The sequence below is a fragment of the Periplaneta americana genome, chromosome 16 (assembly GCF_040183065.1).
Source record: "Periplaneta americana isolate PAMFEO1 chromosome 16, P.americana_PAMFEO1_priV1, whole genome shotgun sequence".
Classification (NCBI taxonomy): domain Eukaryota; kingdom Metazoa; phylum Arthropoda; class Insecta; order Blattodea; family Blattidae; genus Periplaneta; species Periplaneta americana.
Genome location: NC_091132.1, coordinates 159,736,402 through 159,758,295, shown reverse-complemented (window position 1 = coordinate 159,758,295; position 21,894 = coordinate 159,736,402). Strand labels below are relative to the sequence as shown.

Here is a 21,894-nt window from a genome sequence, read left to right as displayed (position 1 = left end):
ATATTTTCATTTATTTTCTTGTTTTTATTGCCAACACGCACTTCGTTTATAATAAATCAACAATTAACGTTTGGTACGACCTCGAACATAATCCCATCGACACACACTTATATTGTAATATTAATTTACACTGAAAATCGGCATTAGTACCAACACACGTTTTTGACAGTAAATTATAGTGTTGCCGACGTATGGCTCCGGCTTGTAACTGAAGAAGACTCTGGTTCAATACATCCAGTGGCGTATGCAGAATTTTATGAAGGGTCATTATAAAAATTGTTACAATTTAAATGATCGGTATTTTAAATTTTGTATACTATTATTATTATTATTATTATTATTATTATTATTATTATTATTATTATACTAAGTTCTAATAGAACATATTCAAGAATATTTTTATAAAATCTTTGAAACGTAATTTTTTTACAGCCATCCAACTTTTAATAACAACAAATTAATTTCATATTTTATCGGCTTCATTTTGTTACATTTTTGGTACTAGGTGATAGGTCTCCTATAATAAAAATATAGTTATAATTCGAACGTGCCGCAGCCGAAACACAGGGATTATATTGAAGGAGACGTAAGAGGACTATGCATTTATGTCGATATAGATTTTGTTACTCTGACGGTGAAAAATTAGAGAATGAAAAGTGATTATGGACAAAAAAAAAAAGGTATTAAAATCTAAATATTTAAATTTTTTAAGTTCAATGGGAGGTTTAAACCCCAGCTCCCCCTTGCGTCTAGCCCTCAATATTCTTCATGTTTTTATTATTATTATTATTATTATTATTATTATTATTGTTGTTGTGAAAAGTGACATTCTAAGAAAATTGAATTGTAGTAGACGAAAAATAACTTACGCAGAAGCAGTGTAGGTCTATATAGTGAATAAATATCAGTCACTGAAACCATTATTTTAATTTGATTCTAATCTGTAGAGCCTGTTAGTTTGCCTATTTTATATTAAAAATATAAATACCTGCAGAAAAGACTCCTATTAAAACCTTTGTCAATGTGAGCTTACTTTTGTACATGAAGAGCCATTTCGTTTCTACTACAGAATATCTTGACAACACTTTCATTAACCCATTAATGCTATTATTTCATATTCTAGAACGTAACAGTGGAAATATGAATCTTACAAGCTTCCTCATTATCTCAATTTTGGCACATGTTTAAGTACAGAGTCATATAAATCTTAAGTGGTCAACGTGATATCTTCAGTGCTTCATATCTAGTGGTAATACTAAGGGCAAATATCGACATAAACCGTTAATGTCGACAATATGTTAGAAAATTAAATTTAAGACAAATTGATCATTTTACTGTATTATGACTTGTATTATACCCAAACACAAATACCGAAAAGCCACCGGCATGGCTCAGTCGGTTAAGGCGCTTGCCTGCCAGTCTGAAGTTGCGCTCGGGCGCGGGTTCGATCCCCGCTTGGGCTGATTACCTGGTTGGGTTTTTTTGTTAGGTTTTCCCCAACAGTAAGGTGAATGCCAGGTAATCTATGGCCTTCCTCAGCCTCATCTCGCCAAATACCATCTCGCTCACACCAATCTCATCGACGCTAAATAAGCTCGTAGTTGGTACAGCGTCGTTAAATAACCAACTAAAAAAGACATACCGAATGATAACTGAAGTTTTTCTTTTTAATAGCTTATCAGAAACTAACAATTGTAAAAAAGAAGCGACTTGACCGTACACTGAAAAATTATGAAAATAAAAAAAATATAATAATTTTTTTTTCACTTTATACTCTAATCTTCTGACCTCTTCGGCTTGGTGGAAATTTTAATCAGAGACCTAAACTTTTACTGCTTATAGTGAAGTGAAGACTACAAGGCAACTTTGTACACCTTACATTTTGCGGAATGTTTTTTTTTTTTTCGATATGCTCAAATAATCATGTTAGGAGTAGATGAGGTAATGTCTAGAGCATTGAGAAATGACTCTAGAATATCGGTAAGTAACTAAAAACCGTGCCATGATGTTGCGAGAAATCAAGGTCAACTGTACAGATAAGTTTATGAAACAATCATTTCACGGAAATACTTTTGTGAATATGGAGATGACTGTATATAAAAATAATAAAAGCCTAAGCTAACCAAATCTAACGTGTCACAGATTCATATATGCAACGTGTATAAGGGGAACTATCGCTAGTTTAGTCAGAATATATTGCATAGCCATATTTACTGATATTGACATGTTTTTACTTTCCTTTGGCTGGAGTCTTGTCACGGCATGGTTACTAAACCTAGAAGAGAGTGCTTACCTGTATTCTAGAATTTCGCGAGCAGTGGTTCCCTAATTTGTTGAATGCTTTTGTTTTTGACCCCTCTTACTGCTATACCGATACTTTACCCCATTAAAAAAAATACAAATTCGTGTATAATCGGAAGACACAGTTTTACTCAAAACCATTGGACAGCATCCAACTACTAATGTGCCAGTACCTGCAAGACGAGAAATCCGAATATGCAAACCTATTTTCCAATTCGGGATTTTTCAGAAAACCTACAGCAGATGAGGATATATATATTTTTTTGCTTCATTGGATTGTGTCACAATGCATCCAGTAATGAAGAAGCGATATCTCGCAAATCTAGCTTTCAGGTATAGAAATTCAAGGGAAAAATTGTTCTGGGGCAGGTATCGATCCCGGGACCTTTGGCGTAGCGCACTAACGCTCTACCGACTGGCTACACAGGAACTGCACCCGACATCGTCCTAATTTTTCCCTTTTTATATCCACATTACTCGAGTGGGCTGACAAGACACCAGTGATCTACAGCGAGTGCTCACAAACTCAGTATGACTTGAAATTGCACTCGATGTGAATTTCTGGCGTCTTTTCAGCCCACTCGAGTTATATGGATAAAAAGATAAAAATTGGAATGGTGTCTGGTGAAGTTCCTAAGTAGCTCAGTCGGAGGAGCGTTGGTGCGCTAAACCAAAGCTCACGGGATCGATACTCGGCCCCGGAACAATTTTTTCCTTGAATTTATTCAAGTGATTTCCCATGCAGCGGCACATATGTTCCGCGTAAACATACTTTATTAGATGGATTTTAACATATTACGCCATCGCTGCACAAGCTCATAATTTGTAACAACGAGATACTACGTTTTCCGAACAGCTGACGTTCTGCAAACGAATGTCCAACTTCCTATCTTTATATATATTTAAATCAACCTTAGTTCCTTTTTCGTTAACAGCTGCCAGTGTTCAAAATAAAAAAATTAGCGATGAATATAGACTAATAATATACAGTGAAAATTATTTAGGTCCCCAAAAGTTATAAATGTAAAACAATTTATGAATTCGTTAATCCTCGATGCTATTTACCCATTAGAGTTCTACTAAATGTTTATTTCTCCATTTTTCAGTCTATCATTCAATATGGTACTATTGTTTAGGGTGGAAGCACAGTCTACTATATACAGTCACGAAGCTTGAGTTTTGAGGGTGCTAGAAACAATAGACTGTGACGGTACTATTTTGCATTGCCTGTAATGAGGCGATATTAGCGATCCTAGTGGTGAGCAACTGTCTAATGTATGCATATTTACTACGTATTGAGCTTCGCGACTGTATATACTAGACTGTGGTGGAAGTGCAAAAATTAATCTTAGTCCGTTAAATTTGCCAAAAAAAAAACGAATAATTAAAATTTATTTGAAGAAACGTTTTGATTATCCAACTAAATTTTTATTCTAATTTAATGTATTTGATTTTGAACAAGTTTGTAAATATACTCTCTTAAAATTTTATCATAGAAATCGTAATAAGTTTATATTAGAGGCACATAATCATGAGTCATGACACAAGACGAAATAATAATTCAACATCAGTAGAACCTAAATGTTTCACGTCTGCCGGTCTAAAGCATAGCATTAATTTTGGCCCTCGGTTGTATAATTCTTTAGTTAATTTACACCCAGAACTTCTAACATGTAACCCACTAACATATAACAAGAAAATTAGAAACTTGTTGATTTCTTCAATTTGATTAAATACATTTATAGCCCATGTGTATGAATTAAACAGCCTATTTTTTTGGAGTACATATTTTTTCTTAAATTATCCTACTTTATTCACGTACGATATTATTATTCTTTATGTTAATTTTATACCATATAATTTTATTCCAGCTGTAATTTTAATTTTAGTTCCTGTTTTATTTTATTTTCTATATTCCTCTTATATTAATATATTATATTATTTAATTTCACTGGAGCTGTAATTTTAATTTTAGTTCCTATTTTACTTTTCTATATTCGTCTTACATTAATATATTGTAACTTTTATATTTAACAATGTGACTTTTATTTCTAACTTTAAGCACACACTCATGAACTCAACACAGCAACACAATAGTCGTTATTGCACTCCACCGAACGACAATGACAATTCACGTGTATTATTGAGAAGAACAACAATGCACTCCTAATTTCATCTAATGTTCACAAAGCACTATGTACAAAACTAAATTGTCAGTTCTCAGTTCACAGTTCGTTCGCCTTGGCTAGTTCTTGTAGCTCACTCACTTAAGTTCACTGTACGTCGAACCCAAGCCTTCGAGATACAGTTCACTGCACTTCAAATTCAAGACTTCCAGATACAGTTCACTGCACTTCGAACCCAAACCTTCCAGACGCGGTTCCCTGCACTTCGAACCCCGCTCTCAGTTGCGGTTCCTTGCACGTCGAACCTAAGACCTCCGGGTACGTTGCACTCGCCTGGATACTGCCACAGTTGCGGACTCACTCAAGTTCACTGCATCTTGAACTCAGATCCTCTGGCTACGGCTCCGCTGACTGTAGACTAACTAGCTCTCTCTCGCAGCTGACTGACTGCAACTCACGGTGTTATTTATTTCCCACCATCGTCTAGAATGTTCTGCATCGTGAAGCCTCTGGGCCTTCACAACAATCTACTTCCAAGAGCTTCCTTACTTACGCTCTCTCTGCCCTGCGTCGGGACCGCAGCTCTTTCCCCTTGCTCCGCGCCGCGCCACAGCGTCTACCGAAGCCAGAGTTTCGCTTCCCCGCGCCCTCCACCCTGCCAGATGCGCGCGAAACTCCCCGATGCGACCAGAATACTCCAGATGGACGCCACAATATTATATTATATAATTTCACAGTAGCTGTAATTTCAATTTTAGTTCCTATTTTATTTCATTTTGTATATTCTCTTACAGGCCTATTAATAAAATATCTGAACTGCGACCGAACACTTTCACTGCTCATTCGTCCTCATATTTTGTTAATATTACTGTATCTTCTTTTGTATATTGATTGTATTATTTTATTTCTATTTCTAGTGTTGTAATTCTGTATTCTGTATATTTAAATTTAAACAACAATAAAAAATAAAAAAATAATTAATTCTTCCAGTTACAATGGACGTGATTAAGACGGAACTCGAGATCGACCCACTGGCTCTAGAAACAAATTATGACACAGATGAAGAGGAGAAGAAACCTATATTTGAGGTAGGCTATATTAAAAGTCACTATTATGTGTTTTGTGACATTTGTCATTTACATAATACATAGTTGCATTGTGACAAAAAGTGTATAGTATCCATAATAGTACATTATGCAACGAGCCTATAATGGTAGTAATTAAGACGCGAGTACTGTATGTTTATGAAACGAGCGCAACGAGCAATTTTCATACGAGCGTCTTAATTACCATTATAGTCAAGTTTCATACGACTTTTTATGCTCGACCATATTGATTTTTTCCGGCAATTGGTGAAATGAATTTGCGGGAATGTGCTTTCTGAAAGGCTGGAAGATGACGGTGAATTGATGTTAATTTGTGTGTTGTTTTTTTCGAGAGTTTAATATTGTCTAATCTCGCGCTAGTTGTCTTTCGATTGCATATCCGAGAATAATCGATACTTGCGCTTTCATATTGCTACAATCGTATTTTCTGATTGGTGGAACACCTGAACTTTCATGAATAGGTGTATTTTAATGAGGTCCATTAAAGGGCTGCTACCAGGTGTATAATTACTACATTTCGGCATGGTCGAGCATAAAATTATATTCAACAGACTGAAGGCCGGTTTCACCAAGCTTCACTAAGATTTTAATGATTCATTAATTTATTTACTGTTTAATCAAATTATTTTTAAACCTCACCAAGCATCTTTAGCCTCACGAACCAGTAAAGCTATCCTTAAATTTAGTGATAGAAATTTCCGTCTTTAAATTTTTAATGGTGTATTAGTTGCAATATAAAATGGCGGAACGTTTCGACGCAGAATATCTGGAACTGCTCGAAAATTAAGAGTCAGATGGAGATGATGTTAACCATTTAAGAAACCATCATTTTGAAATTTTGAACGACACAAAAATTCACGAAAGATCCCGCGTCACGAAAATCGTGGTTCTCAAAATTTTAGAAGAAACTGATCACAGGTTAGAATATCATAAAAACGGCTGAGGCAAAGCTGAAATTAGTCAAATAAGTAACATAAAACTGAGTTTTTATTTTAACATATGAATGTGGTTATTATATTACATACCTAAGAAATATTAGTAAATTAATACATAATGTGCATTCAAACATAACAAAACTTAATTGGTATATTAACTTTAATTTATTAGAATTAAATTTACGCACACATTGAACATCCGCCTTGAAAATAGTTATTTAGCACAGCATATTTGCTATGAAGTTTCTACTTCCTTTCAGCTCTGCAACTATACTTCACAGCACAGTAAATTCATAAATCTTTAATTTTTTTCATTCTGGATCACAGGTTTCAAGAATATTATATATACCTAAATTGCAGTTATTGTATATAAAATATCATAGCTACTCCCTCAAATGAGGTCACCACTGTTATCAGGAATGCAATAATTACAAAGCTATAATTATGGTGAAAATAATAATAAAAATAATAATAATAATCATAATAATAAATTAAGAAAGGTAACATGTATAAAAATTAGTTACGTTAATAAAAGAGAGTTCTCACCAAGAATCGAACTAGGGTCCCGGGATGGCAAACCAGCTCGCTACTGACTGCTCCACCGAAGAGCTATGACGTAAACAGCGTGACTAAACACTTATAGCTAGCTGCTTGGCTTGAAGTATATGGAGACAGCGCACATATAAACATACTCATGTAAATCGCGGTCAAATTCTCAACATTTCCACTACCAAGAGACGCAACAAAACTGTTTTCTAATACTGTACACGATTTGCAATATAGTAGACTGTGGTTTCGTAGAAAGATGTTCTGATTCAATTTAATTCATTGATTACACTTTTTTATCTGTAATGAGCCATTACGTACTGTTCATTGAATGTTAAGAAAATTTGGTTGCTGAGGAGCTCGCATTTTAGTGAATCGTTCAAAATGTTAAATGTTATGTTTTATTTAACGACGCTCGTAAGGTTATATCAGCGTTGCCGAATGTGCCGGAGTTCTTTTACCTGCAAGTAAATCTACTGACATGAGCCTGTCGCATTTAAGCACACGCCACTGTATTCAAAGATGTTACTTTTTTAGCTATGGGTGATATTAAGACATAAAATATGAATATACAATAAGTGAAGTCGGCTTCAGTGGCGCAGTCGGTAGAGTGCTTACCATCTGTTCCCCAAATTGTGGGTTCCATCCCGGCCCAGGTCGATGGCACTTAAGTGTGCTTAAATGCGACAGGCTCATGTCAGTAGATTTTCTGGCATGTACGACAATTCCTGCGGGACAAAATTCGGCGAACCAGCAATGCTGATATAACCTAGACAGTTGCAAGCGTCGTTTAATAAAACATAATTTATTACTATAAGTTAAATCAGCTGGAAAAAGTCAATATCATACTTAATTATACTGAATTGTATATTTACTTATTTACTTACTGGCTTTTAAGGAACGCGGAGGTTCATTGCCGCCCTCAAATAAGCCCGCCATTGGTCCCTATCCGGAGCAAGATTAATCTGTTCTCTATCATCATATCCCACCTTCCTCAAATCCATTTCAATATTATTTTCCCATCTATGTCTTGGCCTCCCTAAAGGTCTTTTTCCCTCCGGCCTTCCAAGTAACACTCTTTATGCATTTTTGGATTCGCCCATACGTGCTACATGCTCTGCCCATCTCATATGTCAAGATTTAATGTTCCTAATTATGTCAGGTGAAGAATACGATGCGTGCAGTTCTGTGTTGTGTAACTTTCTCCATTCTTCTCTAACTTCATCTTAGCCCCAAATATTTTCCTAAGCACCTTATTCTCAAACACCCTTAACCTATGTTCCTCTCTCAAAGTGAGAGTTCAAGTTTCACAACCATAAAGAACAACCAGTAGTATAACTGTTTTATAAATTCTAACTTTCAGATTTTTTGACAGCAGACTGGATGATAAAAGCTTCTCAACCGAATAATAACAGGCATTTCCCATATTTGTTCTGTGTTTAATTTCCTCCCGAGTATCATTTATATTTGTTTCTGTTGCTCCAAGGTATTTGAACTTCCCCACTTCTTCAAAAGATAAGTTTCCAATTTTTATATTTTCATTTTGTACAATATTCTCGTCACGAGACATAATCATATACTTTGTCTTTTTGGGATTTACTTCCCAACCTATCTCTTTACTTGCTTCAAGTAAAATTCCCGTATTTTCCCTAATCGTTTGTGGATTTTCTCCTAACGTATTCACGTCATCCGCTTAGACAAGCAGCTGATGTAACCCATTCAATTCCAAACGCTGTCTGTTATCCTGGACTTTCCTAATGGCATACTCTAGAGCAAAGTTAAAAAGTAAAGGTGATAGTGCATCTCCTTGCTTTAGCTCACAGTGAATTGGAAACGCATCTGACAGAAACTGACCTATACAGACTCTGCTGTACGTTTCACTGAGACACATTTTACTTAATCGAACTAGTTTCTTGGGAATACCAAATTCAGTAAGAATATCATATAAAACTTCTCTCTTAACCGAGTCATACGCCTTTTTGAAATCTATGAATAACTGATGCTCTGTACCCTTATACTCCCATTTTTTCTCCATTATCTGTCGAATACAAAATATCCGGTCATTAGTTGATCTATTACGCCTAAAACCACACTGATGATCCCCATAAGTACTTAAATTGAAGACCTGGGAATGATAAGTGCATAAAGACCATTTCTTGTGAAATTGAGATTTTAATGCAAAACACAACTATATCCCTTACTCCATTTATTGGTGTGAAATGGCAGTCAAATACCTCATACAAAGACAACTAGACAGCTCTGAATGTTATCGTTTTTTATATATTCGCATTTGTTGAGAAAGAGAAGTGGACAAAGGCCAGATTTATCCTTGATAACAGATAATTCTATAGGACCAAAAACTTTGTCTTTACGCAGACATAACCTGTTCTCACTCTTAGCATGACACACCTTGTCGTGTCTGATACTTTTGTTGCTCTGAAGAAAGGAGTGCATGTAGATGAGATTAATTTGGATTTAGCTGGAAATCTAGACGATTCGCCATTGCCAATAAGTAAAAAATTAATTAATTTCCAAGAAAGCCATCTTGTGTGTATTTGATTAGACTGGCAAAGCTCAAATGGAATTAATTTGTATCAACTCGTGGGGTGCGGCGAGTTGTGAGGGGGAGTGGATTTGCTTGCCTTTTCCACTCTGGAATTAATCCCATCCAAGCTTTGCCAGTCTTATTAGGTACACATAAGATGCCTTTCTTGGAAATAACGAAAGTGCGTTTTTTGCAGACTTCTATGATTTTTACGTAACTACTGTATATACACATGTTGTTTCGAAATAATTTGAGTTCTCTCTTTGAGTGTTAGAACTGGATACATTTATTGCTTATATTTGTTAAACATAATATAAAGGGAATTGGTTAATTTTTACTATAATGACAGGAAATCATTATTTTGTTTCAGCTAAAACACATTCTAAGTAAAGCTATTAAGATAGATAGTGTTTTAAATTCACACTTTTTGTCATTTTTTTATTGAAAATAATTCATAATTTTGATTGAGAGTGAGAACTGGATAACTCCAATGTCATTTTTTATTAATAATTCATTGGAGATTCAATTGATGTTTACTTTAGTGGTATAAAGTGTTAAAAATATCCGACATATTTCAGTGACTATTAAAACATTTACTGAATGATGAAAGAAAATGATTGAAACAGTTTTTCTCGATTTTCTCAAAATCACTGCCTTGGTTTTTATCCACTTATCATTCTCAGGGCTTTAATTACTACACCTCATTAATCCTGTATAGAGAGAAGTCGTAACTCATATTACGTAAAAATGTGTAATTTTTGGCTTAGCAAATGCATGCACAAAATGTTTTCCTATTCATAATTTTTACAAGCAGGGATCATAGATAAAAATTCGGGATTCATTAATTACTATTAACATTTTACCATAAGATGCGCAAGAATCAATTTAAGTACTTAAAACTTCCTATAGCTACCAGTTTATAAAATTGGTACTGATTAACTATCAAACATCCCATCTAAATGAGTAAAGAATTTTCATGGAAAGAATGATTGAAATGAATATTACATTTTGTGGCCATTCAATATATTCCTTACACATAGTGGTATTGAAATAAATTTCAGTAAATCGATTACTGGGTATAGAAATACTTACATTTCTTTCATTTAATAGCTCTTCCAGTCTTAAGTATTGTTAGCAGATGAACCCCATTAAATAACAGCACGAAGGAATGTTTCCTGCTATTAAATTTTCATGTCCAACTCAGTAGGATTTGGGTACATACCTCTGTCATAAAAGTTCAGTGCACTGTTTGTGTGAACTTGCTCCACCATTCTGATTTATTTTTCTTTATTTTAGGAAGATTTTTGTGACTTGGACTTAGTAAAAAGCGAGTTGAAACTCAATGTTACGGCAGAAGATAATGAGATTTTGTCAGATGGGTAAGTTTTGTGTGCATAGTCTTTTCTTTTATTCCTTAATTGATATTATCATATATAATATTAAATTATGAAGGTAATATGAGATAAAAATTATGTATAGAAGGCACACAAGATCAACAAGGCTGAAGATTGGAAATGATGATGTGGTGATATGCTGTGTAAAGTTGCATAGATGTGTGTTAATTTATGTATCCACGAATATACCATGTCATAACGAAATAAATTTTTCCATTACTAATAAATAGGGACCGAATTTTAATGTAATATCAAGGTGTGAAATATGTACATATTTATGTAAGAAAAATAAGCCGAATATGTACCAAAACATGTAAAATCATGAAAATATTTAATATCAATATCTGGCAGGTATAGGATAGGTAAGACTCTCCAGTTGTGATTTCATAGAGCACCCGACTTTTTTTACCGCACACTTGACACATTACTATTTTTCCATCTGTAGTGAATGCTTCATCCATCGCAATCCGTGATTTTCTTTCTGTCGTTAGGGTTGAAGATACGTGGCCATTTTACTTAGTTAAAAGCAGTAGATAAACTCACTTGCATTTTATAGGTATTGTAACTACTAAAACTAGAGAACTGAGTGATTTGAATGACAACAGAACTGCAAGCACTGTTTCGGTTTACTGAATTAGGAGAAAATAAGAGGAGATGTGGGACACATGCATTTTAGCTGCTTCCTATAAGAAATAAGTATCTACTAAAACCTCAAACTATAGGCATTTACAAACTGTTGTTTGAAAATTGACATTCCTGTCTCCAGCCGAGAACCATACTTTCGAATTGCTCGAAAATCCCATTTCCGTATAGGTCTACTAAATTTAAAATCAAGAGATCAAGTAATAACCTGAAAGGCTCATGTCAGACTTGACACTGGTTTTCCCTGGAACGATTAGGAAGAGGATGGGTAAGGTTGCAAATTACATGGGAATGGCTTGTTAAGACTTGTGAAGAACAATTATAGTTAGAGACAAATCATGTCGTCCTCGTCCCATTCACAGCATGAAGGCAACGCTACTTTCTGAGTGATTTTTACAATACAAGGTAGTTGTATGATGAAGGTTGTCTTTTGTTCACTCATATTTACAGTATGGGGTGAGTGGCTGTATTACTTTCTGGAACTAAGGACGTTACGTTTCGTCCCGAAATATATCGTTTCTTCGGTAGATAAAAAGGCTTTTTAATTCTGTGTAGGCAGAATTTTCTTTTTTCTTTCAGAGAAGTAAACATGAATAAAACCTCTAAATATGTAGATTTATGTAATACCAGGCCATAATATGTAATGTGGGGTAAATATGTGAAACTATGTTGTATCAAATTTTAATATATTAATGGTAATCACAAGATTCGCAAAGATTTGTTATTTATATATGGTTAGGTTGAAAGGAATATAATATGTAATTACATAAAAAAATCCGGTCCCTACTAATAAAATATAATAATAAAATGTTTCACTATTCTTCCAGTCGTATTATAGTGTTATTATTCTCTTTCTATTTACATAATTTCCTTCTTAGTAGCCAGTTGATATTTGTTGAACATTATTCATAGTGTGAAGTGAAGGGTCATATGAATTTTGACTAATTTCTGGTTAGTTAGAATGAATAGACATATTTCTTGGATTAATTTCTGGTGGATTAGAGTGAATAGAGGTATATCTGTCTATTCATCACAATAGTATTTTTAAAATTCATTTTTTCTTCCCCCAATATCTGCGAATTGTCATACTGTGGCAGAAATCTTTCCTGTAGCAGAGCACAGACACCAATGATGTAAAAATATAAGTGGCACTCTAAATGATATATCTCAGTTTTGTTGCTGATGATGGTCTAATTTTAAATTTCCAAATACAGCCAGATCAGTTTCAGTAATTCGTAGTCTCTGTAGTTGTTATTCATACAGATTGCTATATTGCCTTCATACAATTGCTATATTTGTGAAACAAGTCAGATACGAACTATTGTTATTTATTTATTTCCCACTGCGTGATCATTTAATTCCTTTGCAAGTGATAATATTTAATGGAAAGCCTCTATAAAGCTTTGTACCTCTTTACAGTTGTAATTCTGGCATTTTATTTCAATCTCGTAGTCTATGAACATTTGTTTTTCATAGTACTATATCACTGTCTGAAATATGCGTCCAATTTGCTCTTTTGTTCTACATATTTAAATTTTTGTCATTAATGAGTTATTTGTGTATGTAAGTACCTACAAAGCTTGAGTGTGTATAGGCGTATAGAGTTCTAAAAGAATTACCACTTCGAACTGTGAGAAGTTCGGTGCTCTTTTTTTTTTTTTTTTTTTCTTCCATGATTATTGAAACTTGTTATTCGAAAACTGCGAGGATGTTTGAAACAGTCCGACAAACAAACATGAAGCGATAATTACTGAGTTGATTGAGGTAAAATGTCGGTGCACCGCATCTGTAACTTGATCATTGTCAAGAATTAACCATGTTTCCGTGATTGCTGATAAACGGGCTAGATGATCGAGAATGGTGCACACGGCCATTAGTGTTAAAATATATTTCCTACTGCAGTTTATTTTTGAATGTGAATGTCTTATTGTGACTGTTTATAAACTAATGGTATATTTTTGTATCAGTGTTGCAGACATCCATGATACTACCGTAACATCAAACTACGAAGGTATTGCACACCATTCTGTTTCATCAGAAAATATCTTGCAAGAACATAGCGATAGAAATCGATTTAAATGCGATATTTGTAAAAAGTGTTTCTCGAATTCTAATAATCTAAAAAGGCATGCCTTGAAGCACGCAGGCAAGGATCCCATAAAATGCGGTGTCTGTGGGAAGTGTTTTTCTGAAGAGCGAAGTCTAAAATGTCATACATGTCTGCACTCAGGGGTAAACCCATTCAAATGTGAAGTATGTAGTAAAAGTTTCTCAGCATTGGCTGCTTTAAAAAGGCATTCACGTATTCATACAGACGAGAAGCCGTTCGAATGCGGCGTCTGTGGAATGTCTTTCTCTTGTTCGAGTACTCTAATTGGCCATAGACGCAGGCATTCGGCCGAGAAACCATTCAAATGCAATTTCTGTGGAAAGAGTTTCTTGTACTCGCGTCAATTAAGACTTCATGAACCCCGCCATACTGGAGAAAAACCATTCAAGTGTGATGTCTGTGGAAAGTGTTTCGCTCATTCGGGTTCACTATCAAACCACAAACGTCAACACACGGGTGAAAAACCGTTCAAATGTGACGACTGTGGAATGTGTTTCTCTCGCTCCAGTACTCTAACTAGCCATAGACGTATGCATACAGGCGAGAAGCCATTCAGATGCATTGTCTGTGGAATGAGTTTCATGTACTCTGTTCAACTAAGACTTCACGAAGCCTCCCATAAAGGTGAAAAAGCATTCAAATGCGACGTATGTGGAATGTGCTTCTCGAGCTCGTGGACCCTAAGAAAACATAGCCGCCGCCATACGGGCGAAAATCTATTCAAATGTAATGTATGTGGAAAGAATTTCTTGTATTCTGGTCAATTAAAACTTCATGAAACTTGCCATACGGGTGAAAAACCATTCACGTGTGAAGTCTGCGGAAAGTGTTTCTCGCATTCGGGTTCATTAGCAAATCACAAACGACAACACACAGGCGAGAAACCATTCAAATGCGACGAATGTGGAAAGTGTTTCTCGCGTTCTTTTATTTTGTCTACCCACAGACGCCGGCATACGGGCGAGAAACCTTTCAAATGCGATTTCTGTGGAAAATGTTTCTCGCTCTCTGGTACATTAAATAGCCATAAACGCCTGCACACTGGCGAAAAACCATTTGAATGCGACGTCTGTGGGCTTTGTTTTTCGCATTCAAGTAATCTATATAGCCATAAACGCGTGCATTCCGGTGACAAACCATTCAAATGCGATGTATGTGGAGTCTGCTTTTCGCGCTGGAGTACTCTAAATACCCATAACCGTCGGCATACAGGGGAGAAGCCATTCAAATGCAATGTATGTGAAAAGACTTTTCAACAGATGGCTCATCTAAGAATTCATGAACGTTGGCATACCGGTGATAAACCATGGAAATGCAATGTTTGTGGAAAATGTTTTACTCAAGCGAGTGACCTGAAGAGACATGAACGCCAGCATACTGGAGAGAAACCATTCAAATGTAATACGTGTGGACAGTGTTTTACGCATGCAAGTAGCCTAAAAGCTCATGAGAGGAAGCATAGATGTAAGAAACCTTTTAAATGCAGTTTATGTGAACAGTCTTTCTCACTTAAGGCATACTTGAAACGTCATGTTTTGGAGCATGTAAACCAGAATGGATTTAATTGAGATTATGAGGTCTTCTGTCGTATGTGGTGTAATAAAAAAAACTGCACGCGTACAACCACGCGATAGGTCGACATTTTGTTATATGTCTCGGTGTTAAGTTATGAACTGCTACATTGTTGTGAGAAGGATTTCTCGTGCAATATTTTTTTGAAAGTATATTCTTAATTTTAATAGTAATGAATATGGCAGTTCTAGGAAAGAAGTTTTGATATTTTGTGTTTGTGGGAAGTGATCCACGGATTTGGAATACTTAGGAATGCATGTACATGGTGCATGTAGTTTTGGATAGTGTCTTAGATTAGAGACGTCTCAGTTTATCTGCACAATTTCGCGCATGCCGGAATCTATACAAAGAAAGTGTTTTTGGGATACTGGATAAATCCCATTTGCCCAGAAGTACGGGGAACTATTCAAATGCAAATGTTGTGGCAAACAGTACATGCAGTTCTTATCATATAGCTGCATCTTGACTATTCAATTTTCCATGGGCGTATGCATGCAATCTGGGAAGAATTTTAAATGAATCAAGTTTAAACAGCTCGTTCAATTAAGATGCATGAATATTTTGTGCCTACATGATGCGCCGTTTTGAACATCATCTTTACTACGTATATATGTTAATTAATGTTAAATATCCATCTAGCATTTATTGCTCGAATGCGTAAAGTCGAAACAAAAGTTCAACCATGTAATCATGTACGTATGCACAGTGACTTGAGCACATTTGAATGTAATGTCGTTGAAGTGTTCCTAGAAATCAAAATTTTTGAATAGCTATCTATGCATGTTAGGAAACAGGCAAGATGCCATTCGGAAGCGATGTGTTAGAAGATTGTTTTTCAGTATTTGTAAATTTTATAATGCATGATAATCTACACCAGTGGTCATCAGCACAGTGCACCCTCGGGTAGAGTGCTTACCCGCGGATAAGAGACTGGATTATAGTGCAACCAGAGTCTAGTATATACAGTCACTAAGCTTGAGTTCATGACGGTACTAGAAACAATAGACTGCGCCGGTACTGTTTCTCATTGTATGTGATGAGGCGATAGTAGCGATCCTAGTGGTTAGCAACTATCTGTGGATGCATATTCCCTAACTATTGAGCTTCGTGACTGTATATACTAGACTGTGTTGGAACCGTGGCTGCTGGTTGGTATGCTCTCTCTCTCTTCCTGCTGCACGACGGGGCATATTACTATTCACTGCTTACCCGTTACCCATTCCAGCGAGTGCTCACGACTACTGATCGACACAACCACTAGATCACTTTGAGAAGAAATATTTTAGGTATGTAAATCTGGAATTCAATAAATAAATGCACTTTTCTTTTTACAACTTTTATTTTAGATCCTTTTTGTCAGTGAGAGGGAAATCTGGTATCTTTGTAAAAATTAAATAATGCGTCGAAGTATTTCGAATCACTTTTAACGGTAGATCTACTAATATAAATAACTGTTGGACTGTAGTGTGAAGTAGTTACACATCAATAACGCTGAACTGTTGCGTGGAGCAGGATTTACATTCTATCATGTCCTCGGCATTAGAGTGATTTTGTGTAGTATCTGTAAAACACTGGCTACACTTTCACTACAGAAAACCGAGTATTGAATATCAATTGACGCTTAATATACCTCCGTGTTGGTCTGAGAGTTTCTTACCTCAGTAAATGCCGCCATCATGCGTGATTGAACCAAGCTCTTTCCAGTCCATAGCGAGTTGATCTATTATGAAAGTTACCTTGGTGCCCTACAAATCATTATTCATAAAATAGCAGACAGTTAATTGTTGGAAAATAATTTATTGTCCCTCTATCTTTACACTGTCTTTAATATGGTGTACTATTATCACAATTTTTATTGATTTAAATCTATACGTAGTTGTAACGCATGTGTAACATGTATCTTTACAAGGAGATTGTAAAAATAAATTACATAAAAACCCAACAAGTTACAGTTTTTATAAAATATATTTTAATTTAGACCTTTGGGGAGAAAGATTCCTGAAAGTTTCAAAAGAAATCTGAAGTCATATTGAGAAACTGGTTGGTTTGGCATGAAATGATCCATAAAGTGTACCTACAGTAAGTAAATGTAACTTGGGGATAAATCTATTTCTGTTACACTCGACCACTAATAATTTAAGGAAAGACGACGGTATTTTTTTTTTGGCAAAAAATTATTAAATCTTCAATTTTTTTTTTCTTTAAAATAGCCTACTCTGTGATATATGTGGAAAGCATTGCATAGCATTTTGTGAGTATTTATGCACTTATCGAGTAAATTGTTTTTCTTTAAATTACTCTGTGATATGTGTGGAATCCATTGCAGAACTTTTTATGTGTATTTCTGCCCTTAGCGGATGTTGAGACGCTATTTATAAACGTCCTGTGCTATGGATTTTGTTGTTTCTGGTAACTTCATTTAGTTGCTACATTGCCAGACAAAATTGGACATAATTTCTGAACTATTAAAAATACATGCAAAAATTTAGAACACATTCTCTAGACTATTAAAAAACTTTGCTCTTTAACAGTATTTTGTTAATTATTGATTTCATTTTAAAAATATGTCTGTCTGTTTACAAAAAAAAAAAAAAAAGAAGAAGAAGAAAGAAAAAAAAAAGGAAATAAAAAAAAATGTTATTAAAATTTATTTTACAAATGTAGGTACTAATATCAAAATTATGTTACAGACAGTTTGTAGAGTATGCTTTTGCAAGTACATTGCAAAAAACTGGTTGAGTCTTTCTTTAAAATTGGATAGATATATAGGTTTTAGTAAAATCCTGCATTGGGTAGCCTATATATATTTTTTTTTAAATCTGGACCCCAAAATTTGTTGTTTTTTTTTTTTTTCAAAATATTTATATTTGGTTAAGTTTCTACAGCCATGAGCTCTCTACATAAAAAAATATATATTTTACATGAAATAGAAAAACAGTTTTCAAAAATACCGTCCTTTCGCTTTAAGTAATTAGAAGTCACATATCTACTTAATTATATGATAACGTATATAAATACGTACTTTGCGCCTACATTACTATTAAATCTCAGCCTAATCTTTTCAACATTTCCTTAACGGTTTACAAAGGAAAATTTTGCCACATCTCTTATTTGTTTTCTGCATTTAAACTTCATAATATGATCAGCCCTGTGTAAATATGATTGTGTCACTACTCTAGTATTGATGTCGGCCCATGTTTTGTGTCCATTTGTGGTTAAACACTGCACTAAGTCCATATTCCACTATTCATTGAACAAGGGTTATCTATTGTCTATTAGTTCTCCTTATATAGGGTGACCAGACGTCCTCTTTTGTCCGGACATGTCCTCCTTTTTAGACCTTTATCCGGAGTCCTGGCGGATTTTTAAAAAATGAAGAAATGTCCTCCTTTTTCATAACTTATATACCTGATATTTTGAAATTATCTGATTTGACGCTTTTTTCGAGTACTTTACCTGTAGGTGGCAGCACCATCGACGGAATATACTCTTTGGCAGCGATCATCACTCTGTTTGCTTACAAAGTAATATTAAATTCACATTTTGTGCGGTCTTTTTATGTATTTTGGTAATATTTATAGTTCCCTTGGTTTACATGTAGTTAACTGTAAAATCATTTTATATTATTAAGTTTTGACATTAGTATACTGTAATAAAATACTGTAGATATTGACATCATTTTAAGTATAATATAGGCCTAAGCCTAAATCTAAATCGATGTTTTCTGTCCTCTTTAATAATTATAGTTCCCTTGACTTTCATGAAGTTAATTGTAAAAGCATTATTATTACGTTTTATCAAAATTATTTTGTAATATTAACATACTTTTAAGTATGATATAAGCCTAAATCTGTACTGTAAATATTTTGTAAGAAAATAGATATTGACGTAATTTATGGTATAGTATAGACCTAGTCCTAAGTATGAGTACATAGTTACTGTCCTCTTTTTTCGAACAATTTTCTCCTTTTTGAAGCTTTGTGTCCTCTTTTCTATCGATGTGAATCTGATCACACTACCTTAAAGGAAAGGCTTGGACTGGGACTGTCCTCGTACGGAAACTGCTCGAGTGAAACATTGAATTGCCCAGATACCCATGCACACCACCCCCAAACTCCTTATAGTCTACATAATCATTTTACCTTTCCACGTAGACCTCACCATGGTCCCTCAATGCTGGTCCCACGAGATACAATGAGGCTAATGGAGAACCCACAGTGCATAGCACTACCACCAACAACGAATGACCACATATTGACGGGATAAGCCAACTCTACATCGGAGCAAGCCCAAAACCTAGGAAAGAAGCAGAGATAATGATAAAAGAGGGGAAATTTAATTATGATGGCGGAATGAATCCGCGGTCCAATGCCGAAAGTTAACCAGCAATTCTCCTTCGATTGAATGAGGGGAAATCTCGGCAAAAACTTCAACCAAGTAATTTTCCCCAACCAGTATTTAAATCCGGGCCCTTTCATTTCATGGTCAGATGTGCTCACCATTACTCCACAGTGCTGGATCGAACAAGGGTTATGTACGCTAATACTTTTGACTTTCGGTTACCATTCTTAAGAATATAGATAGAGAAATATAGTAGTGCTTTCCAGATTTTCGTTGTAATATTAATGACTTATTCCAATGTGTTAATAAAATATATAAGGTATTTACAAATGTTTACTTGCGGCATCTGTGATCCATTTAGTTGGCATGTGAGACGAATTTCTTTTTATGTTCCGCACAGGGATACATATTGATTTACCTTTGCTCACGCATTTTAAATTTATTTGCTGTCGTCCAAGTTGCAGTAACGTCAAGATAACTCTGCAAATAAGATTTATCACTAATTTTTCTATATATTATACACTTGTTGGCCAATTACCTGACCTCAGAAAGTATTTCTACTTATATCCTACAGTAATTTTCAGCGCTAAACTGGAGAATTAGCACGGTAGCTGTGAACCGTGCCATTATGTTTACCACCAAATTTAACTAAATACACAAGTCGCCAACATAAGAACATGACGTTGGTGTGTGGCGTTGCTAGATGAAATTTTTTTTTCTCTCTCTACCTCCGTTCTGAACATTACTGAGAGATAGCACCACTGTTAACGGCAAGGTGTATTTGTGCAAATATATTGCGAGTAGATTACGTGGCTTAGATGAGAGTCTCGAGACAAAACAGTTTTTCTATTTTTTTTTCTCTCTACCTCCTTTGTTCTGAACATTATTGAGAGATATCACAATTGTTAGCGACAATGTGTATTTGCGAGTAGATTATGCCGAGTGGCTTAGATGAGAGGCTAATGACAGAAACAGTTTTGCTGTAGCGCGGACCTCTCAGCACAGTGGGAGCGTGATCCTTACTTGAATTTATTTTAGCGTGTACAGTGCAGATCAAATGATTAAGATCCCTTCTTGCTCCGGTTACAGACCTTGCATATACGAAGTTTTATTAATGAAGTCCGCGCATGCGCAGACAGGCAAGATGATCCTGTCGCGAGCCGCACGTGATAAATGATATGAGGTCGAGGAATGGGAGAAGGTTAGGTTAGGTTAGTTTAGGGATAGGGAAGTGACAGGAGATTTAACATGAAGTTCATTTTACATATTATGTAATATAAATGTTATTTTCATGTATTTGACGAAACGTTTTAATTTAAACATAAAATTTGATTCCATTCGTCCAGGTAGTAGTTAAAATTATACAATATTTTACATATTTGAAAATATACAACTTTAAACAAACTTACCATTAAACAATGTAATGTAAATATTATAATTCTGTAACATGCCTATGTGAGGTAAAATAGGGTTGCTTTCATGAACAATTGCAGTATAATAATAACGTTATAGAAGCTCGAAGAATGTGACAAGATTAGAGTGGGTTTGATGAGAGAATACATTCGTGACAGGATACCGAGAACTACTATGAGGTTAGAATGGGTTTGTTGAGAGCTAAGTGACAGAAAACCGAGGACTGTACAGTAATTTTAAGAGAAAGACGTAGTTAGGTGGAATTTTACAGGAGAGTGATTGCAATGTCAGTTTTTACTTTTAGTCCCACTGGATACGCGATGCTAGATGGATGAATTTTGGTATTCGGCTTTCTTCTTTTGAACTGCATTCCTTGTCCAATATGTAAGTCGCTAGGTAGCCTGTAAATCCGCTTTTGCGCCTGTGGTATTGGGGAGGCGAAGCTTTTACATGGCGCCAAGTTGACTCAATCGTATTTGTGTGTGCACCAGATAATCTGGTCACAAATTGTATGGAGTGGTTCACTATTAGATGATTAAAACTAAGTTCACTTCTGTAGTTATACGATTTCCAACAGTCTGAGATGATTGTTGCTCCTGGTTTTACCGACTTGTTTATTAGTTTTAGGAGTGTTTGTTCACTACGGTCCTCTATTGGCAGTAAAAAACACTGTCCGGTACCACGTTCAACCAGGGGCGTATTTTGCGGGCTACCGGGGCTACCGGCGGTAGCCCAAGGAAATTACAAAAGAAAAAGTTTATAATATAACATAATGTAATAATTTTGTATTATTAGTTTTACCATAGTAATTAAAATTAAAGTAATTGTTAGATATATTTTGTGTAATAATAGGGTCAGCGGTA

The 21,894-nt window shown here is 35.1% G+C and overlaps 1 protein-coding gene across 1 annotated transcript in view; it reads left to right on the top strand.

The window, feature by feature from the left end:
• The window catches only part of LOC138691619 (zinc finger protein 665-like), a 31,394-nt gene extending 13,863 nt beyond the window's left edge, over positions 1 to 17,531 (top strand). The window contains exons 2-4 of the mRNA XM_069813776.1: positions 5,418 to 5,515; positions 10,856 to 10,938; positions 13,563 to 17,531. Of these exons, the coding sequence (XP_069669877.1) occupies positions 5,423 to 5,515; positions 10,856 to 10,938; positions 13,563 to 15,273 (1,887 nt within the window). The 5' untranslated portion in view covers positions 5,418 to 5,422 and the 3' untranslated portion in view covers positions 15,274 to 17,531. The remainder of the gene's footprint in view (positions 1 to 5,417; positions 5,516 to 10,855; positions 10,939 to 13,562) is intronic.
• The last annotated feature ends 4,363 nt before the right edge of the window (positions 17,532 to 21,894 follow it).